Source organism: Vicia villosa, linkage group LG2 (assembly GCF_029867415.1).
Source record: "Vicia villosa cultivar HV-30 ecotype Madison, WI linkage group LG2, Vvil1.0, whole genome shotgun sequence".
Lineage (NCBI taxonomy): Eukaryota > Viridiplantae > Streptophyta > Magnoliopsida > Fabales > Fabaceae > Vicia > Vicia villosa.
In genome coordinates, this window is record NC_081181.1 from 11,808,130 (window position 1) to 11,826,800 (window position 18,671).

Consider the following 18,671-nt stretch of genomic DNA (forward strand, 5'->3'; position numbering starts at 1 on the left):
TTTAAAAATAAAAATATTAACAAATGTTAACTAAAATAAATAAAAAAAAAGAAAAAAAAAAGAAAAAAAAAAGGATTTGGCCTTATGCGCCAAATGGTTTGGCAATTAGGGCAAAACCCTAAACTTATGCGCCATTCCATTTGGCGCAAACACCCTCAATTTTAGGGTTAGCCAATTGGTTTGGCGTATGCACCAGAATCCAACACTTATACGCCATTTCAAATGGCGCATTCACTTAACCGGTGTCCCAAACCTAGACAGTTTGGTAAATACCCCGAAAAGTTGGTTTTTTCTGTATTATTTTTATTCAACATGGTTATTTTAATTTTTTTTTCGTTTATTATGTGAGTCAATCAAACATTTTTTATTTTTTATTTAACAGCAATACTTATCCATTTACGTATTTCTGTTTTTCTTTTATCTACCAAATAGTTTTTTATTTAATAAATCATTTTGTTTTAGCATAATTTATCTAAATAAATTATTCTTTATTTTTTTATAAATATTTTGTTTAATTTTATATGCACGTGTATCATTTTTATCTACCATAGTAGTGATAGTTTAGAATGTAGTTAGATAGTGTATACTCTAAGAATGATACTCTAAGGCACTTATCTACTCTTAACTTTATTGCCTATCAAATGTAATGAAAACCTTTTTGGGGGGTTGGCTGACACTATTAACATATCATGGAGACTTACTGCTGCTCAAGATACATAAACCTTTCTCTAAGTCTTTAAAAATAAACCATTTTAGGTGTTATTTTTTTACTTTATAAAAAGCTGTAACTTATATCTTTCTATACCATATTTTTCCAAAAGCAACCAAACAATCCATAATGTCATAATATCATCTTGAACAAAAAACCTTCAAGTTGACATGCTAGTAGTGTCTTTATTACATCAATAACTGATTGAACCTAATAACTTTTTCAACAATTGGGCAGTAATGCCTATAAAAGGAAAGAATGACACTTGCTTATCTTCTTATTATGTGCACATGCATCATCAAAGCTAGTTGCAATTCTTAACTTTGTGATGCCACCCTTCTTTAACTTCTCTTTTGGTAAGATAACAAAATGTAAAGAGATATAGTGACACATATATAATTATACTATAGTATATTCTATGTAACATTGCATAGCATAGTCATCTGATTCACTCATTAGTCGACTTAATTTTCACTGCAATGAAATTCAGATTTTATGAAAGTTAAAATTATTTCAGAATAGCTATTATTAGCACTTTAATGTTGCTTAATTTGGAATGACCTTAATTAATATGAAGAAAATGGGAGGACCACAAACATTGTATTTACAGATATGGCACCCATGCTTTTGGAAAAGCGAATCAGCAAATTATCTCCATGTGCATCTACACTGACTATTCTATTTTCAAAATGGACCATCTTTTTAGAGAACTTGGATTTCTATTTCTACTAGACAAAGTTTATATCATAAAGTAACTTGCTGATAGGGCTATGGTGTGGTAAGGAATAAGGTTATGGAACATGAAATTTTGTTTGACAGAAACAAGAAATAGAATGGAAACTAAAATCTGGTCTTAGGCCGGTATCTAATGATGTGTGTGGACGGTTGACCTATAAAAATGGAGATTGTCAAACCATTACCACGTCAGTCCCAAAATAACAAGTTTATGTCTCAAACACATTAACTTACTACTCTTGCCCTTCATTTTAGTTTTCCATAACAGTGCAGTTCTCCAAAGGTCCTTTTAAGTTTTTTTTTTTAAATGAAAAAGCTAACTTATATCTTTCTTCTTTACCATCTTTTTTCTAAAAGCAACCAAACAAAATATTATCCTGAATAAAGTCCTTCTAGTTGCCATTTCAGTAGCGTCTTTATTACATCACCCGGATCATGGTTGAGTCATCCAACAAAAAACTCAAGATTCACTTCCTACTTTTCATCCCTTTAAATACTACTTCCTTACAATACAAAGGGACTGATCTAACCAAGTGAGCCTAACTTCCTTGCAATCTACTAGCTATCCTTCTCAACAGAACACAAACCTTACTAATCAATCAATATGCAGACCTCACTTCTTCACCAGCTAACTGTTGGAACTCCAATCATACAAAATCAGTTTCAAAAATCGAATAACAGATACTTGCTCGATTCAGCCTCTCATCAATATCAATATCCATCCAAAGATCTAAGCAAAAGTAAGACTTTCTTTTCCTTTATAGACGGACAAATCACGATTATCTAATCTAATTTCATTAAGTATTTTGATGATTTTATTAATATAGAGTGCTTCAATGTTTCAGGTAGAGTAGTAAGTTCTAACCAGAAAAAGCGCAGCAGGAAGGCCGATAGTAATTCTGAAATTTCAGTGACAAACATATCTGAAACTATAAAGAGAAAGTTAAGCTTAGGGGCTCGAATTCTTCAAGTGGGCGGAGTGGAGAAAGTGTTCATGAAGTATTTTAGTGTGATCGAGGGGGAGAGGCTGTTGAAAGTTTGCCATTGTTATCTGTCCACCACATCTGGCCCTCTAGCTGGTCTCCTCTTCATATCCACTGAAAAGGTTGCCTTTTGCAGTGAGAGATCAATAAAAGTGTTTAATAAGAAAGGGCAAATGTGTAAGATCCACTATAAGGTAATTCATGAACAAACCTATTCATATCTCTGAGTCTTCCTATTCCAATATTTTGTTAAGATTCTCAAAGGTATATATATGTGTGATGTACAACAGGTTTCTATTCCAGTGAAGAAGATAAAGAGTGTGAGGCAAAGTGAAAATGTTGAGAAGCCAAGACAGAAATACATAAATATAGTTACAGTTGACAACTTTGATTTCTGGCTAATGGGTGTATCAAAATATCACAAGACTTATAAATATCTCGAACAGGCAACTTCTCAAGCAATGATATACAGCAGCAAGCAATGAAATGGAAGCTGTAATTGAAGATATGATATGAGCATTGATAACAGATGCACATGCTTCATTCATATCAGCTCAGATGCAAATTTCGGTTTCAATACATTGTTGATGCAAGAGATCATGTGGGGCGTGCTTTGTAACAAACACCAAAAAGTGGCAGTTAGATATGTAAATAGAAAGAATGAAGAAAACTGTTAGAAGTTTAAGCTCCAGACTCAATTACTTGACGAATTATTTACGTGCAAGTTCTCAGGAACTTACGAAATTCAGACCATTCAAATATTTACAATAAATTGTCTAGAATTTATTCACATGGGAATCTTGTTCCACAACCGCATCAGGCCGCAATTACATTGTGATTTTAAAATCACAGGTCCTGCCGAATTAGGAACTCCATCAAACAATTTCGTCATGGTTTCTTTAAGTATTTTCATAAAACTCATAGTTTCATAACCCCAAAACTCAATTTACTTATGAGGTAATGAAAAATCTGAACATTAAATGTTTTTCAACATTGTATTTAAAACTCTTGTTAATCAAAATTCACACTGCAATAACCGCAATGACCGTAATACGTATCTCAACAACCACAATGACCGCAATCGCATGGTCCACGTCCGCTACCGCAACCGCAATTTAAATTCGAATTAGGCTTTCTTTTGCTTCCACGCTTGAATTGCATTATAATCCACAGTTTTTTTGCATTGCTTCGTGCTAGGTTTATTCAACAACATCAATGGAATCTAAATGATCCCTACGTTGTGACTATTGGTGATCAGTGTGAAGTCTTTATATGACCATTGTGAGCATCCCTCTTTTGTATCTTCTTTTGATTAATTATTAATTTAAGTATTAGGAATATAAATTTCTTTTGATTAATTGGGTTATTTCTTTTGATTAAGTTGTGAGCATCCCTTTTTTTTCTTTCTCTTTTGTACCATTATGCTACTAACTTCATGAGAAAGAAAAATCATAGAAAGGTAGAAAACATGGTGTCAGAATTGTTAAATTGACTTAGTTTAGAGACTAATTTCATATAATGGAACATAATGAAGAGAGAAAAATGTCGTTGCAAAGGATTTAAATTTAAGAGAAATAGAGTAGCTGCTGCTTTAGTGGAACAGGATCCATTCTGTCCTATTTGGATCCTATGTTGTTTGAAAGTAATTAGTTGTGTATATTCTTCTAAAGGTGGAAAATTGTGTTTATGTTTCCTCTGTTGAAGGATCCTATCCTAACACTCCAACACGCGCGAGTATCCAATTGGATTCACATTTGAATAACTGTAGACAAATTTTTATTAAAGAATATTTATGGTCTAAATACATTTCGAAAGTTCCTGAAAACATGCACGTAATTAACATGTTAAGTAATTGTGCTTGAAATTTAACTTCTAATAGTTTTGCTTAATCTTTCTATCTACTGTCCTTCGATCTTGTTTGCTACCATCCATCGATCTCTTGCATCCATAAATTTACCAACACTATGTTGACAACCATGTCTACATTTGAGAAGATTTGAATGAACCATGTGCATATGTGTCCACTAGTCAAACTTGGGGGAAATGCCGAAAGCCCAAATTCCGCAATATGTTTTCTGCTTCTGAATGATCAATACTGTCCACAAAGTCCCCCCTTTTAAAACACAGCCTAAAATCTCTTTTCCATAGCATGTCTTGTTGGTTATCACTTTTATTGATCTGTCACTGCAAAAGGCAACCTTTTCAGTGGATATGTATATTAACAATGGCAAACTTTCAACAGCCTCTCCCCCTTGATCACACTAAAATACTTCATGAACATTTTCTCCTCTCCACCCACTTGAAGAATTCTTGCTCCTAAGCTCAACTTCCTTTTAATAGTTTCAGATATGTTTGTCCCAAGTCTCGCTGAAGTTTCAGAATTACTATCTGCCTTCCTGCGGCGCTTTTTTTGGTTAGAACTTGCTCTACCTGAAACATTGAAGCACTGTATATTAGTAAAATCGTTAATACTTAATGAAATTAGGATAGATAATCGTGATTCATCTATCTGTACTCTGTAAAGGGAAACAAAGTCTTACATTTGCTTTGATGTTTAGATGGATATTGACATGGATGAGAGGCAGAATGAAGTAAGTATCTGTTATCCGACTTTTGAAACTGGTCATGTATGATTGGAACAACTAGCTCGTGAAGAAGTGATGTCTGCATGTTGAATGATGAATAAGGTTTGTGTTTTGTTGGTACAATCTAAAAACAAAATCCTTAAAGTCAAGAACAAGATAATACACTAATATGAATAATACTTCATTTCTTCATGAGCTACTTAATGGGATCTCTAACAGCTCAACTTTTCCGGCTGGGAAGTCCTCAAAGAGATACTTACCTAATTCTTCTGGCAAATACTGCAAGTCTATCACGAAATCAAAGAAAGGTAGGACGCATCTTCATTACCAGAACTGTATTTCATCAATCAAATACTTGCATCAAATTTAATTTTACTGATCATGGTCATTTTTATTTTTGTCAGGTAAAATAAATTCAGTTCTAACTAAGATGGCAGATACTGTCAAAGGGAAATTGAGGTTGGGAGCAAGAATTCTTCAAGTTGGAGGAGTAGAGAAAGTGTTTATGCAATTCTTTAGTGCTAAAGATGAAGAGAAGCTTTTGAAAGCATCACAGTGCTACTTATCAACGACATCAGGTCCTATAGCAGGCCTCCTCTTCATATCCACTCACAAAGTTGCCTTTTACAGTGAGAAATCCATCAAGATCACTTCTCCAAAAGGAGAATTTATTAGAGTTCACTATAAAACATGGTAGTAACAGCCTTTCATTGGTTTATTGTGAACATATATAACCAATTTAAAACCCTATGAAGGATGAAGTTGATGTTATAGTCAAGCAGTTTAAATCATAAAATAATTGTGTTATGCTGAGTTTCCATCGACCTGATAAGGATATGTTGAAAGTTGTCAAAGGTTCTGTTGAAGTTAACTACTTTTGTTTAGTTATAGTAATAGTAATATAGAATCACACAATTGACTAAAATTTTGCGTGTATTGAACTATATTGATTTTAATTGAATTCCATACATGAAAATGCAAGCATGTATTGAATGACTATGTTGAAAGATTATGTTTGCATCAAAACCAAACTATTAATGAAGTTGAAAACAAAGTTGAAAATGTGTGAACTGAAAGATTTGGCAAGTTAGATATTTACCAAAACTTTTTTATTTGTATGCAGTATAAAACCACAAGTATCAGTCTATTGGTAAAACAGATTGAAGATGAAGACCAATAAATAGATATTCATATCATTAGAGAGTCTTTAACACATTTAGACATGATCCAAAACTAATTGAATGTCAAAACAACTATCATAGCATTGCAAAATTTACTGTAACTTCTGAGGAAAACATGAGTTTTATGACAGAATTTACGATTGGAAAAAACATGTTTTCAACGTGTTTATCATACTCAACTTTGATCACAACTTTTTACCTACATTATCTAAGACAACGACAATTGAGTTTCACATTGACTTGTAAACAAATTAACATGGTATTCAGACTTTGCCAGTATGTAACCTTAATCTTATTTTGTGTACTATTTCAGGTCTCTATTCCACACAAAAAGATAGAGCATTTCAACCAAAGTCAAAATGTGCGGAAACCTTCTGAAAAGTATGTAAATATAGTCATCACCGTGGATGGTTTCGACTTCTGGTTTATGGGTTTTTTTAATTTCCAAAAAGCTTTAAGATATCTCCGGCAGGCTATCTCTCAATCTCAGGCGGAAAATATGTAGGAAAAGAAATTTTTAATCCCTTCTGCTTCATCAATTATTTTTTGAAGTTGCAGAGATTAGGATTCCAAAAGTGTACAAATATGTTACTTCATTTTGTTAATATAAAGAGCTAGTTGTTTCTTAAACTTTTGGACTGGTTCCGTGTTCTCTAACAAACAAAGTTTAAAACTATGTATATACATAATTAAAAATGGAGATAATTTCTGTCAAAGTAGAAAAGTAAGTAACAGACTGAGACCAATATGCATTTTCTTAATTTTACTTGTTTGTTGTTAATTAAGTTAGCTACATTAAATATTAATAATTACTCAAGTTGCATATACCATGAAGTAACTAAGAATCAGACTAAGCATTAAACAAATAACAAGATCATATGTTAACTTCAAGAAGCACAACATCTAACAAGGTGATATCAAACTCTCAACATATACTTCTGGTGTCATCTCATTGGAGATGTAGTTTTGAAATTCAGGAATCATAAAAGTATTATTTATGGAATCATAAACAACCAAACTTTTTATTCCCATCTTCGTATACTCCATCAGCACTTTGTCATCCTCTGAAATATATAATGCTCTGGTATAGCTATAAAAGTCACATTCTTTCATGTGAGGAACAGTTAACAATTTAGTCCAAGACTTTTCATTACCGTATTCTTTCATAATCCAAACATCACAAGACTTGTCCCTCTTATCAAAGACGAGAGACAAACAACCCTTCAATGTCCCTATGGTCATAAAAGAGGAAATATTAGGAAAGACCGGCAATGCAAGCTTTTGATAAGACACCGGCAATGCAAGCTTTTCATAAGACTCTTTCTCCAAATCTAGAGAAACAACGAATGGTGCAGCAGCATATACCAACCAATTAAGAGAGTCATTCACAAACGTTCCCAATCTAGACACAAGAATAAGGTTAGGATCTGGGAAGTCCCGAATCCTTCTCCAATGATTTGTACCCAAAATATGAACGTTGACTTCTATTTTGCTACTACGCGTGCAATTAACCGCAATAATCTTATAATTATTAATGAAACGGTCATGCACTAAGGTATAAAATATTTCACCAGAAGGATATTTTAAAGGAGGCAATATTTTGAATTTTCGAATGAAAGGGTTACACAACACAGCCGAAGAATTATCAATCTTAAAACATACTATGCCATCACAAGTGGAAGCTCTATTACCATAAGCTCGTTCGATAAGAATCTCTCTAATATAGTAACTGAACTGTTTAACAATAGTAGTTGATGTTGAGTTGAGGATAGAGGAAATTGGGGAATGTAAAAGAAAGAACTGAGGTGAAAAGTAAGGGTAAGTAGGAGTTAGGATAAGATGGTGGCGGTCGTGGCTGGAGGTTGACTTGCGGAGGTGCTTTTTGGCGAACTTGGAATCTCGGAAGATAAGAGAATTCCATGACTTGCATACGCAACAGAGTCGAATCAAGTGTTTCACGGAGAGTCTACATAGTATTTCTACCGTCAGATCAAACGGAAGATGCAACGATGTGAGGGTTGGTTCAGATTCTTTCTTTCTTCTGGCCGTCATCTTTACCAAGGCTAGGAGAGGGAGATTCAGAGTAACCCTTTTATAAATTTATTTAGGTTCAATTTTTTTTTAATCATTCTACGATTCCTTATCAATCAAGTAACTAAACAACTTATACTTATTTTTAAATTTAAAATTGAAAAGGTGGTTACGTTAGTCTCCAGTGACCCCACCCTAATATTAGTTGCTTTCACATTTTTCTTAACAAACTACACATATTTACGATTATTATGTATCCTAAATATTGTATTTTTAGTTTAATTATTTTATAACAAATTGTTTTAATAATTTTATTAAATTTTATAAAACAATGGTTTACCAACGTGTTTTTCAATATAAATAATTATCCAGCTACACATTTCTATTTTTATTTTATCTACTAAATAGTTATTTTTATTAATTTAGAATTTTATTTTAGCATAATTTATCGTAATAAATTTGATTTTTTATTTTTTTAAAATATATTTTGTGCGTGTATCCATATTATCATTTTTTTATTAATTTTAATTTAATTTAAATAAATTTTATTTCTAAAAATTTAATTATATCTTTTTAATTGCTATGCATATTTTACACCATCATCACATCTTAATCAATCAATTGTATTATTTTATGCATGCTACCAGCCCCCTAACCTTCCAAACCTTATTAGAAAAGATCAAGTCATTTCTAGCTCTCTAAACATTTCACGTAATGAGTAGCTAAAAGAAAATAACAAATGGTGTTCGAACACAAACATCCAAGCAATCACAAAAACGGACTATAACATCAAACTTCGAGTTACCGACCCCGATATCCATTTCCTCCTCTAACAACCACCCTAAAACCGCCGTCCACACCTTACCTGATTCAACACAACCAAAAAAGAGATGGACTTTTGATTCTTCACTAGTATGACATAACCGGCACACTAAAGGATTCATACCAATAATGACCCCTCTCCGTCATAACTCTTCTCTCGTAGGAAGGCTATTAAGAATACACCACCACCCGAAAATCTTAATTTTCCCGGGCACCTTCGCCTTCCAAACGTTATGAATAGCCCGAACATTAAAATCTTCCAACAAAGTTTCCCCACTAGCTGTTGCATACAGCCTTTGATAAGCATTCTTGACGGAAAAATCAGCATTATCGCTTTCCCACATCACTTCATCGTTATTGTTACCAGAAATAGAATCCAAGAATCACTGATGCTCTTTGATTTTATTCCTACAAACAGCACGCACATCAAGCCACCACAATGAAGATTTTTTCAAAATATTCTCGAGCAACTCATCACGAATGCAGTGCAGCCCCTCACCATATCTGAATCTTATAATATCATTCTAAACACAGTTCCACTCCGTAATGCATCTCCAACCCCACTTACTTATCAAAGCAAGATTAAACATCACCACATTTTTGACACCTAACCCTCCGTCTTCTTTGGATAAGCAAACCTTATCCCAACTAACGCAACACATTTTCCTTTTGTCACCTGTCTTCTTTCCCACAAGAAAGTTCTTTGGATTTTGACAATTTCCTCCCAAACCACTCTAGGCGCTTTGAAGAAAGAAAGCCAATAAATCAAAATATTGTTTTTTTTAATAAGCAATTGATTATAAAGCTCACACTAGGTGTGCAACCCTTACAAAGAAACGCTAAATAGCGTTTGAACAAGATAAAGGGAATTTAAAAGCGTTAAGAACCAAATTTAAAAGCGTTACTTTACCTCCAAGAGACACATGTTTGTCCTGCCACATTGCAAGCCTTCTAGATAATTTTTTGAAAATCGATTTCCAAGTGCTTTTTCTCCTATGTTTGGCGCCAACAGGTAACCTAAGAAAAATAAAGGGAATTCTGCCAATCTCACAAGGAAGGAAATTAGCCGCTGCAGCCAAGGTTGTCAAACTCGCGAGTCTAAAGGATCCGTAGACTCGACTCGCAGACTCGACTCGCAAACTCGTACGAGTCTATGGAAAACTTAAAGTGACTTTGAAAAACTTGTAAGTGACACATATATGACACACACATATATTTATAAATTGAGAAATACCTCATATATGAGATAAACGTATATAATAGAACACCCATTAACATCAAAATGTAAATTTCGTACACCTTAACAAACTTCTTAACAAAACAAACTTGATAATAGAACAAACAATATGTATTTAAAGAGTTAAAGTATTAATTTCTTCTTAATTGGATACAACAAAAAGTAAAAAAATATAAAACATATATGTTAATGGCTTCAAACATCCTTACAACACTTTACATTTAGGTTCTTTATAATTATTATTATAATTAATTAATTAGTAAAATCTGTAAAAAAAAAAATCATATGAGTAATGCATTATTGCACAGATAAAAACTTGTTTTGCCGTAGATCATAAATCTTCTAAACAATTTTGTCATGTTCAAAATGATACATGGGAATTAGCGATCATTGAATTTAATTGAAATGAAATGGTGCATCATCTTTATAGATGAGAACATAACACAAAAGAACATATAAGAGAAGCATCCAAGTGAAAAATATAAGAGATAGCTTACACAAAAAATTATTGATTTACGAAAACAAACACGAACACAATTAGAGACGGACAAACGTGACCACATCGTCGATGAAGAGAGGAAGAAACATTATCATATGAAGAGACTAGGAGAGATATGTTTCTAATTGTCATACAAGCAATAAAATAAGAGTTTTTCTTTTAAAAAAATTATTTTTTCTTGGGGATTTGGGTTTTTTTTAAATAAAAAGGAAAATTCAAAAAAACTTATAAACTCGGCATAGACTCGCGAGTCTATACGAGTTTGTGCGAGTCTACCAGAGTTTACTCGAGTCTATCAAAAAACAGTTATATGCGTGAGTCTACTCGTTCTATGTACGAGTTTACGAGTCTACTCACGAGTTTGACAACCATGGCTGCAGCCATAACCTCATCCCTAATATTAATACCATACAACTTGCTTCTATTGAAGTTGATATTCCGACCGAGAACACACTTAAAACCCCGTAAAACCGCCTTGATACACCACAGATTATCCATACTCCCATCACACAACATAATCGTCTCGTCCGCGAATTGCAGTAACTCGAAATGAATTTGCTGATTGAAATGGAAACCTTGAAATCCTCAATATTCTGTAGCATTCCGCATCAGACCCGCTAAACCCTCCGCAACTACAAGAAATAAAAATGGGGACATCGGGTCACCTAGTTGGAGGTCTCTCGAAGACACAAATTCAGCGGTCAGACTGCCATTGATGAGCACTGAAATCGTACTTGAGAAAACCAAGGCTTCCATCCAAAGACACCACTTATTCCCGAATCCCATACGCTTGAACATATATCTAAGGAATCTCCACGAAACACAATCATACGCCTTTTCAAATTCAACCTTTAAAATCAAACACTCCCTCTTATTTATTTTTGCAAAATCAATAGCCTCATTCAACACAACCACACCATCCATCATTTGTCTTCCTTCAATGAAAGCAGATTAATTAGGGGAAATAAGTTTTCTAATGACTTTCTTCAATCTACCAGCAAACAATTTTGACAACAGGCGATACAAGCATCCAAAAAGACAAATAGGTCTGTTATCTTCAACCTGTTGAGGACTATCAATTTTCGGAACTGTTGAAAGTATTTGTGGGTAAATATTTTCGGTAATATATCGTATCCACAGGGATTGGTTAATATCACTGCCGTTCTATAGTTGTTTATTTTGAGTTAAGAAATTTGGTTTGGTTTGTTTTATACTAATAATAATATCAAAAGCAAATAATAAAATAAAAGCAAGTAAAGGACTTTGTGTTAACAATTAAAGAAAGATGTTGAGTCTTTAGGGTTCATCAACCTAATCCTATACAATTATCAATTAATTCTCAATAGAACAATCCTTTGAATCATTATCTTCACTTATCCTCAAATAAGATTCCATGTCTGCAAATCAAATTAGATAACTTTTACCGGTATGAGATTCGATCTCTCCAAATCACAATAATGATAATAGTAATTAAGAACGATAATTATGAAAACCCAATTACAATTCCATCTCTGCAAATTGCAATTGAATCAATATAGTAACCTAGGGAAAAAGTTAAATCCTTTCTTTCGATCAAAGATTCAACAATGATGTAAATTAAAAGCAAGGTTTCTTATTGATAATAAATTCAAACAATTGTTCACAGGAATTAATCAATGGTAATGTATATTCATAGGTTAACTACTACCTTAGACTCAACAAGAGGGATTTAGCTCTCCATAGACATGAAGAACATACAAGAATCAATGGAGGAATTCATCTTCATCAATAGAATGTCTTCGATTGTTAAAGAATCCACCTTCACTTGTTGTTCTTAGCTTCAGAATCAGATAGCTCTCCTAATTTCGCTCCCACAAAAGTTCTCTACCAAGTTCTTTTTTCTCTTGGAAGCTAGGGCTTTTAAATAGAAGTTTTGGGCTTTTAACGCCGAGGCCGCGGCGCGGCATCGGACTGGCGCGGCGCGCTCACAAACAGAAACTTTGGCGCGGCGCAAGGAAGAACTCTCGCGGCGCGACCTTTGCAGAAACCAACTTTTTCCTTTGCCTTTGAGACTTCAAGCTCTCTATTCTCCTCATGTTCTTCTTAAGTTCCAATTCAGCTCAAAACCTGCAACAATAACACCCACAAGTGATTCGATTTGCTTTATACATGAACTAAACTTATTCAGTTCACTTCTTCATAAAAACCTATGGATTCATCACAATTTGTATTAGTTTAAACCAAAATTTACTTATATTAACACATGAATTTACCATTAATTTACTCCTAACAAACTCTCCCCAACTTAGAGCTTTGTTTGTCCCTAAACAAAATTACTTACCTCCAGCAAAGTTTACCGACAATCATGCAACAGGTTTTTTTCAAAAAGTTTTTCTCAAGTGGTTCAATACAGTAACTAAGTCAAATACTCCTCTTCTACCTGCAAACTCAGAATATACACATGAAACAAACTTTGAAAGCAAATTACCCCCAGAAGTTCAAAACACTACACAATTATAATTGATTAGCACTAATCACTCTCATCAAAAAGTATGATGAATAAAAGGGGGGTTAAACACTCATCCAAACAATTAAATCAACAAAGATCCATATCATACGTTCACCAAATTGCTCGCATCAAGTCTTGTGGAATCTGAGAATCAGAAGGTCTTTCTATGGTTGTAATGTGGTTTAGATTCAAAGAAAAGAAGATAATCAAGGGTTGTTCCTAATATAGGGAAGCATCCAATTCATAACTTATTTCTTTTTCTCTAAAACTCTACTTCCTTTACCTGTCCATCTTTTTTTTCATTCGTAGCTTGGTTTTTCTTTTTCACTTTTTTTCAGCAACCGTTATATTCTAACGTTGTTACTTCTCTTTTTTCTCAAGCTACGACTTCTTTTATCTTTCACCGATTACCATAAGTACTTACTCTTCTTTTGAATGTGACTCTCCCCAACTTGGAGATCAACCTGTATTCAGATTATATGAATGCTCCCCTACTTTCTAAAAAGGTCAAAGAGAAAACACATCACCAAATTTTATGGTTGATGGTCCAAAACAAAACTTTTTATTGAGATCAAACTCACCAGGTATTTCCTTGGTGCATATTATGATACTTACCTTGACCTCAGGCTCAAAGAATGGTTAGCAAAGGATCACACTCTCACAGAAGCAAAAAAAAGTTTTTTCATTGGAATAGGCTAAAAGAACTCTCAGATTCAAACAAGTGCCTCAATCACTTTCACAGATTTCCACAAACGATGCAACAACCGGTTTAGCATGATACAAACACGTCAAAATAATTGATGGTCTCCTGCATATAGTAAACAATGGAAAGCTTTCCTCACAATGGTTAAGGCTAAGCCGATCCAACAAACAATGTACCATAAAGAACTTCTGACAGTATTTACTAACACCTTAAGTTTCATTGCACACATTAAGAGTTTGAGTTTGAAATTTCATACCTGCTTTGTTACTTATTGAGAAAGAGAGTGAAACTCAAAAATTTTGAACATTCACTTACTACCACTTTCATACATGTTGCTTCATTGTTGATACTTCGCTTGAGGTTCTCGCTTTGTTACGGGACTACTTACTCTAACTGGGAGTACATAACAGACATAAAAACATAAAATTGAACATAAAAAATGCAAAGAGTAAATCCGCCCCCAAACTTAAACTAAACATTGACCTCAATGTTTCGTAACAAGCCCGAGAGGGTTGACTCACAGAGGGTATTACAATATTACTTGCCTCTTCCTAGCTTTCACCAGAAAGGTTCCCTTATTATTTCCTGAAATAAAAGCTAAACAAAACAAAACATTAGAAGTGTGGGTTACCTCCCACAAAGTGCTTCGTTTAACGTCGCATGGCTCGACGGTTCATGGTTGAATCATCAACCAATGTCTCTTTTCCTTGGTACTTTTCTTACCAATGTGAAGCCCCAAAAGTATTTCATGTTTGCTTGTTTGGTTTCTTCATCCTTAATTCTTACCACTTCAACCCGCGATCTCTCTTCCTTCCTTTGTTTTGTCCTCTCTTCAAGATAGATAACCTCCTTATCTGTTAATTTCTTCTTCTGTGAGAACCTATCCTTGACAAATGTTGGCTTTAACTTTAAACCTTCTAAAAATGGAATGGGGGTTTGCAAACAGCTAAACATTTCCATTGGTCGAAAGCAATGAATCTCCTTCCCTTCTTTATTAGGAACTTGTGGAGGAAGTAATTCCAATGAGAGTTTATGCTCATTTGCATTACTACTCTTCTTCAACTCTAAGTCCATCATATTCTCTTTTAAAAAAATTTCAACTTTTGAAGTTTCTAACTCATTCATGACTTCTTTGATTATATCCTCCTTTTTTGTTCCTTCGACTAACACATCATCTACTCTTTTAGGCGGTCTTGGATAAGGTAGCTTCGTTGAGAGCTCATACTCAACTTCTATATTTTTCTTGATGTTTCCATACTCTATGTTATCCTTTTCAACAACATCTTCTTTGTCATCAACTTCCTCCTCCAATCTCTTCTTTCCATCATCCTCACCAATCACTTTTACACTCCTTACAGAAGTAGCATTGCAAGTTTCTACATAAGTCGTAGGGTTTTGAACAGTTGAGACTTGACTTACGTTTTGCTCGGTTAAGAATTTGGCAAGTTGAGCATCTCGAATTTCTCGGTTCTGTTGAATGGTTGAAGAGAGTTGCATGAATTGCTTCATGGTTTCCTCTAACTCAGAGGGTCCACTTTGATAACCTTGATTATACTGTGAAAGCCCTTGTTGTTGATTTGTCATTGACATTTGTATGTACTGATTCATGATCTCTTCCAACTTAGATTGTTCTCCTTGTTGTTGTGGCGATGATTGAGTGTAAGGTTGAAAGGCTTGTTGTTGATACCCTTGATTCGGTGGCCTTTGTTGGTACCCTTGATTGTTATATCTTGGCGGATAGCCTTGTTGGTATGGCTGATTTTGATATTGATACGGCCTTTGTCCTTGGTTATTATTCATGTAATTCACTTCTTCTTCTTGCACTGGTGGACAGAATCCTGTTTGATGATAATCATGGTTAGCCATATGATACTCCATCGTATCTTCCGGTGTGCCCCATCCGCTATCATAAAACTCATTAACTTGAGGTGTGAACTGTGACACACTTTGAAGGAGATACTCCATTTGTTGAAAAAGGATCTCGTTTTGAGCATGAATCGCGTCATTTATATGTGGGTCAAACATTCTGAGAAACAAACATCTACAAGACTAGCAAACAAGTGAAATAACAAGATAGAAAAAAATTATACAAAAATCAAAATTAAAAGACTATTGCAATAACAAAATCTAAAATAAGGTAATTAACTAAAAATCTAAAATAAGGGAACTAAACTAAAAATCTAAAATTTAGGAACTAAACAAAAATTCTAAAATAAAGGAACTAAACTAAAAATCTAAAATTAAGGAACTAAACAAAAAAAAAATCTAAAATTAAGTAATTAAACAAAAAATCTAAAAATAAGTAACTAAACAAAAAATCCAAAAATAAGTAAATAACTAAAAATAATATAACTAAAAATAAGGAAATAACTCAAAATAAAAAACTATTGCAATGCGTGCAATATTGACACCAATCCCCGGCAACGGCGCCAATTTGTTGAAAGTATTTGTGGGTAAATATTTTCGGTAATATATCGTATCCACAGGGATTGGTTAATATCACTGCCGTTCTATAGTTGTTTATTTTGAGTTAAGAAATTTGGTTTGGTTTGTTTTATACTAATAATAATATCAAAAGCAAATAATAAAATAAAAGCAAGTAAAGGACTTTGTGTTAACAATTAAAGAAAGATGTTGAGTCTTTAGGGTTCATCAACCTAATCCTATACAATTATCAATTAATTCTCAATAGAACAATCCTTTGAATCATTATCTTCACTTATCCTCAAATAAGATTCCATGTCTGCAAATCAAATTAGATAACTTTTACCGGTATGAGATTCGATCTCTCCAAATCACAATAACGATAATAGTAATTAAGAACGATAATTATGAAAACCCAATTACAATTCCATCTCTGCAAATTGCAATTGAATCAATATAGTAACCTAGGGCAAAAGTTAAATCCTTTCTTTCGATCAAAGATTCAACAATGATGTAAATTAAAAGCAAGGTTTCTTATTGATAATAAATTCAAACAATTGTTCACAGGAATTAATCAATGGTAATGTATATTCATAGGTTAACTACTACCTTAGACTCAACAAGAGGGATTTAGCTCTCCATAGACATGAAGAACATACAAGAATCAATGGAGGAATTCATCTTCATCAATAGAATGTCTTCGATTGTTAAAGAATCCACCTTCACTTGTTGTTCTTAGCTTCAGAATCAGATAGCTCTCCTAATTTCGCTCCCACAAAAGTTCTCTACCAAGTTCTTTTTTCTCTTGGAAGCTAGGGCTTTTAAATAGAAGTTTTGGGCTTTTAACGCCGAGGCCGCGGCGCGGCATCGGACTGGCGCGGCGCGCTCACAAACAGAAACTTTGGCGCGGCGCAAGGAAGAACTCTCGCGGCGCGACCTTTGCAGAAACCAACTTTTTCCTTTGCCTTTGAGACTTCAAGCTCTCTATTCTCCTCATGTTCTTCTTAAGTTCCAATTCAGCTCAAAACCTGCAACAATAACACCCACAAGTGATTCGATTTGCTTTATACATGAACTAAACTTATTCAGTTCACTTCTTCATAAAAACCTATGGATTCATCACAATTTGTATTAGTTTAAACCAAAATTTACTTATATTAACACATGAATTTACCATTAATTTACTCCTAACAGGAACTAGCGCCAAGAACGAAGCCGTGACTACCTTGGGAAATTTACCCCTAGAATGAAAGTCTTGGACAAACATCAGAACATCATGAGAAACAAAAGGGTTCTCCAACCCGATTACACAAGAAGACGGGAAAACCTGCTCAAAAAAGAAAAAAATTACAACCAATTAAACTTATGAGAGAAAACGAAGCGGATCTTTAATGAACTCATAAAACCAATAATTGGAGTATGTAATTTTCTCGCAAAAGGACCATTTCCAAACCATGGACTTAATGTTTCAAACCGTATCGTTAAAATTCCAATCTTGCTCCCGGAAGCAAACATCATTCCTAGCCAACCATAAAGTCCAAGTAGTAGCTAGCCACACCACAACCACCTTGATATTTTTAAAATTTTTATCCCGGAAGAAGCAATGTCAATCCATAAAATTCGACAAACACCCATCCTCCATACCACTCTCTTTACCCACCCAAAGAGCTATCTCTTTCCAAATAGCCTTCACCACCCGACAACCAAAAAAAATCATGGTTTCTATTCTCTACATCATATCCACAACAAATACACTTTAACTTATCTAAAGGAAAAGAAATATCTCTATACACCAAAAGGTCCTTTGTCGGAATCCTATCAAGAAGAAGTCTCCACTCGAAAGCCTTGATTTTGAAAGGCACCTCCGCCTTCCACACTAGCCCATAAGCCTCATCAGACTTGTTTGGAGGCCCATACGGAATGAAAGCTTTTCCCAAAAAAAAAGAGTAACAAGACACCACCAAAAAACCCCGTCGGAATTAAAATTCCAAGAAACAATATCTCCCCCTTCCTCCACTCCACCAAACTCGGCTAACACATCCTTCAACCGTAATATTCCCTCCGAAAATCCCCTCTCTGTCTCCAAAGCCACGGAAACCCCGAAATCACTCCACCTCCATCTCTCATCTAACCACCCTCCGATTGTCGCCACCGACACCCCTTTCAAACCAGAAGCCTCGTATAAATCCAGAAAAACATCCTTCAAAATAATTCCTCCCCACCAATTTTCTTCCTAAAAAGGAGTGTTATACCCATTATGCACAACAAAACTAC

The 18,671-nt window shown here is 34.2% G+C and overlaps 4 protein-coding genes across 4 annotated transcripts; 2 read left to right on the forward strand and 2 right to left on the reverse strand.

Annotated features, from left to right (window-relative positions):
- The first annotated feature begins 1,922 nt into the window (after positions 1–1,922).
- Positions 1,923–3,392, forward strand: LOC131645878 (GEM-like protein 4). The gene is made up of 3 exons (XM_058916075.1): positions 1,923–2,184; positions 2,290–2,621; positions 2,718–3,392. Exons 1-3 carry the CDS (start codon positions 2,049–2,051, stop codon positions 2,910–2,912), a joined length of 663 nt encoding a protein of 220 aa, XP_058772058.1. The 5' UTR covers positions 1,923–2,048; the 3' UTR covers positions 2,913–3,392.
- An 836-nt stretch (positions 3,393–4,228) lies between these two features.
- Positions 4,229–5,130, reverse strand: LOC131645880 (GEM-like protein 4). The gene is made up of 2 exons (XM_058916077.1): positions 4,968–5,130; positions 4,229–4,857 (listed from the first exon to the last, which is right to left on the reverse strand). The coding sequence occupies exons 1-2, from the start codon at positions 5,095–5,097 to the stop codon at positions 4,646–4,648; spliced, it is 342 nt and encodes a 113-aa protein (XP_058772060.1). The 5' UTR covers positions 5,098–5,130; the 3' UTR covers positions 4,229–4,645.
- Positions 5,082–5,837, forward strand: LOC131645879 (putative GEM-like protein 8). The gene is made up of 2 exons (XM_058916076.1): positions 5,082–5,320; positions 5,417–5,837. The coding sequence occupies exons 1-2, from the start codon at positions 5,182–5,184 to the stop codon at positions 5,707–5,709; spliced, it is 432 nt and encodes a 143-aa protein (XP_058772059.1). The 5' UTR covers positions 5,082–5,181; the 3' UTR covers positions 5,710–5,837.
- Positions 5,838–7,096: 1,259 nt separating this feature from the next.
- On the reverse strand, positions 7,097–8,245 carry LOC131648565 (F-box/kelch-repeat protein At3g23880-like). Its single transcript, XM_058918314.1, has one exon. The coding sequence runs from the start codon at positions 8,243–8,245 to the stop codon at positions 7,097–7,099; it is 1,149 nt and encodes a 382-aa protein (XP_058774297.1).
- Positions 8,246–18,671: the final 10,426 nt, after the last annotated feature.

What these genes read in the sequence shown, in the direction of transcription:
- LOC131645878 (XM_058916075.1), top strand. Translation starts at nt 2,049, where the DNA reads ATGCAGACCTCACTTCTTCACCAGCTAACTGTTGGAACTCCAATCATA. An exon ending in ATCCAAAGATCTAAGCAAAA is followed by an intron (nt 2,185 to 2,289) that starts GTAAGACTTTCT and finishes TCAATGTTTCAG; the next exon opens with GTAGAGTAGTAAGTTCTAAC. An exon ending in TGTGTAAGATCCACTATAAG is followed by an intron (nt 2,622 to 2,717) that starts GTAATTCATGAA and finishes GATGTACAACAG; the next exon opens with GTTTCTATTCCAGTGAAGAA.
- LOC131645880 (XM_058916077.1), bottom strand. Translation starts at nt 5,097, where the DNA reads ATGCAGACATCACTTCTTCACGAGCTAGTTGTTCCAATCATACATGAC. An exon ending in ATCTAAACATCAAAGCAAAT is followed by an intron (nt 4,858 to 4,967) that starts GTAAGACTTTGT and finishes TCAATGTTTCAG; the next exon opens with GTAGAGCAAGTTCTAACCAA.
- LOC131645879 (XM_058916076.1), top strand. Translation starts at nt 5,182, where the DNA reads ATGAATAATACTTCATTTCTTCATGAGCTACTTAATGGGATCTCTAAC. An exon ending in TATCACGAAATCAAAGAAAG is followed by an intron (nt 5,321 to 5,416) that starts GTAGGACGCATC and finishes TATTTTTGTCAG; the next exon opens with GTAAAATAAATTCAGTTCTA.
- LOC131648565 (XM_058918314.1), bottom strand. Translation starts at nt 8,245, where the DNA reads ATGACGGCCAGAAGAAAGAAAGAATCTGAACCAACCCTCACATCGTTG.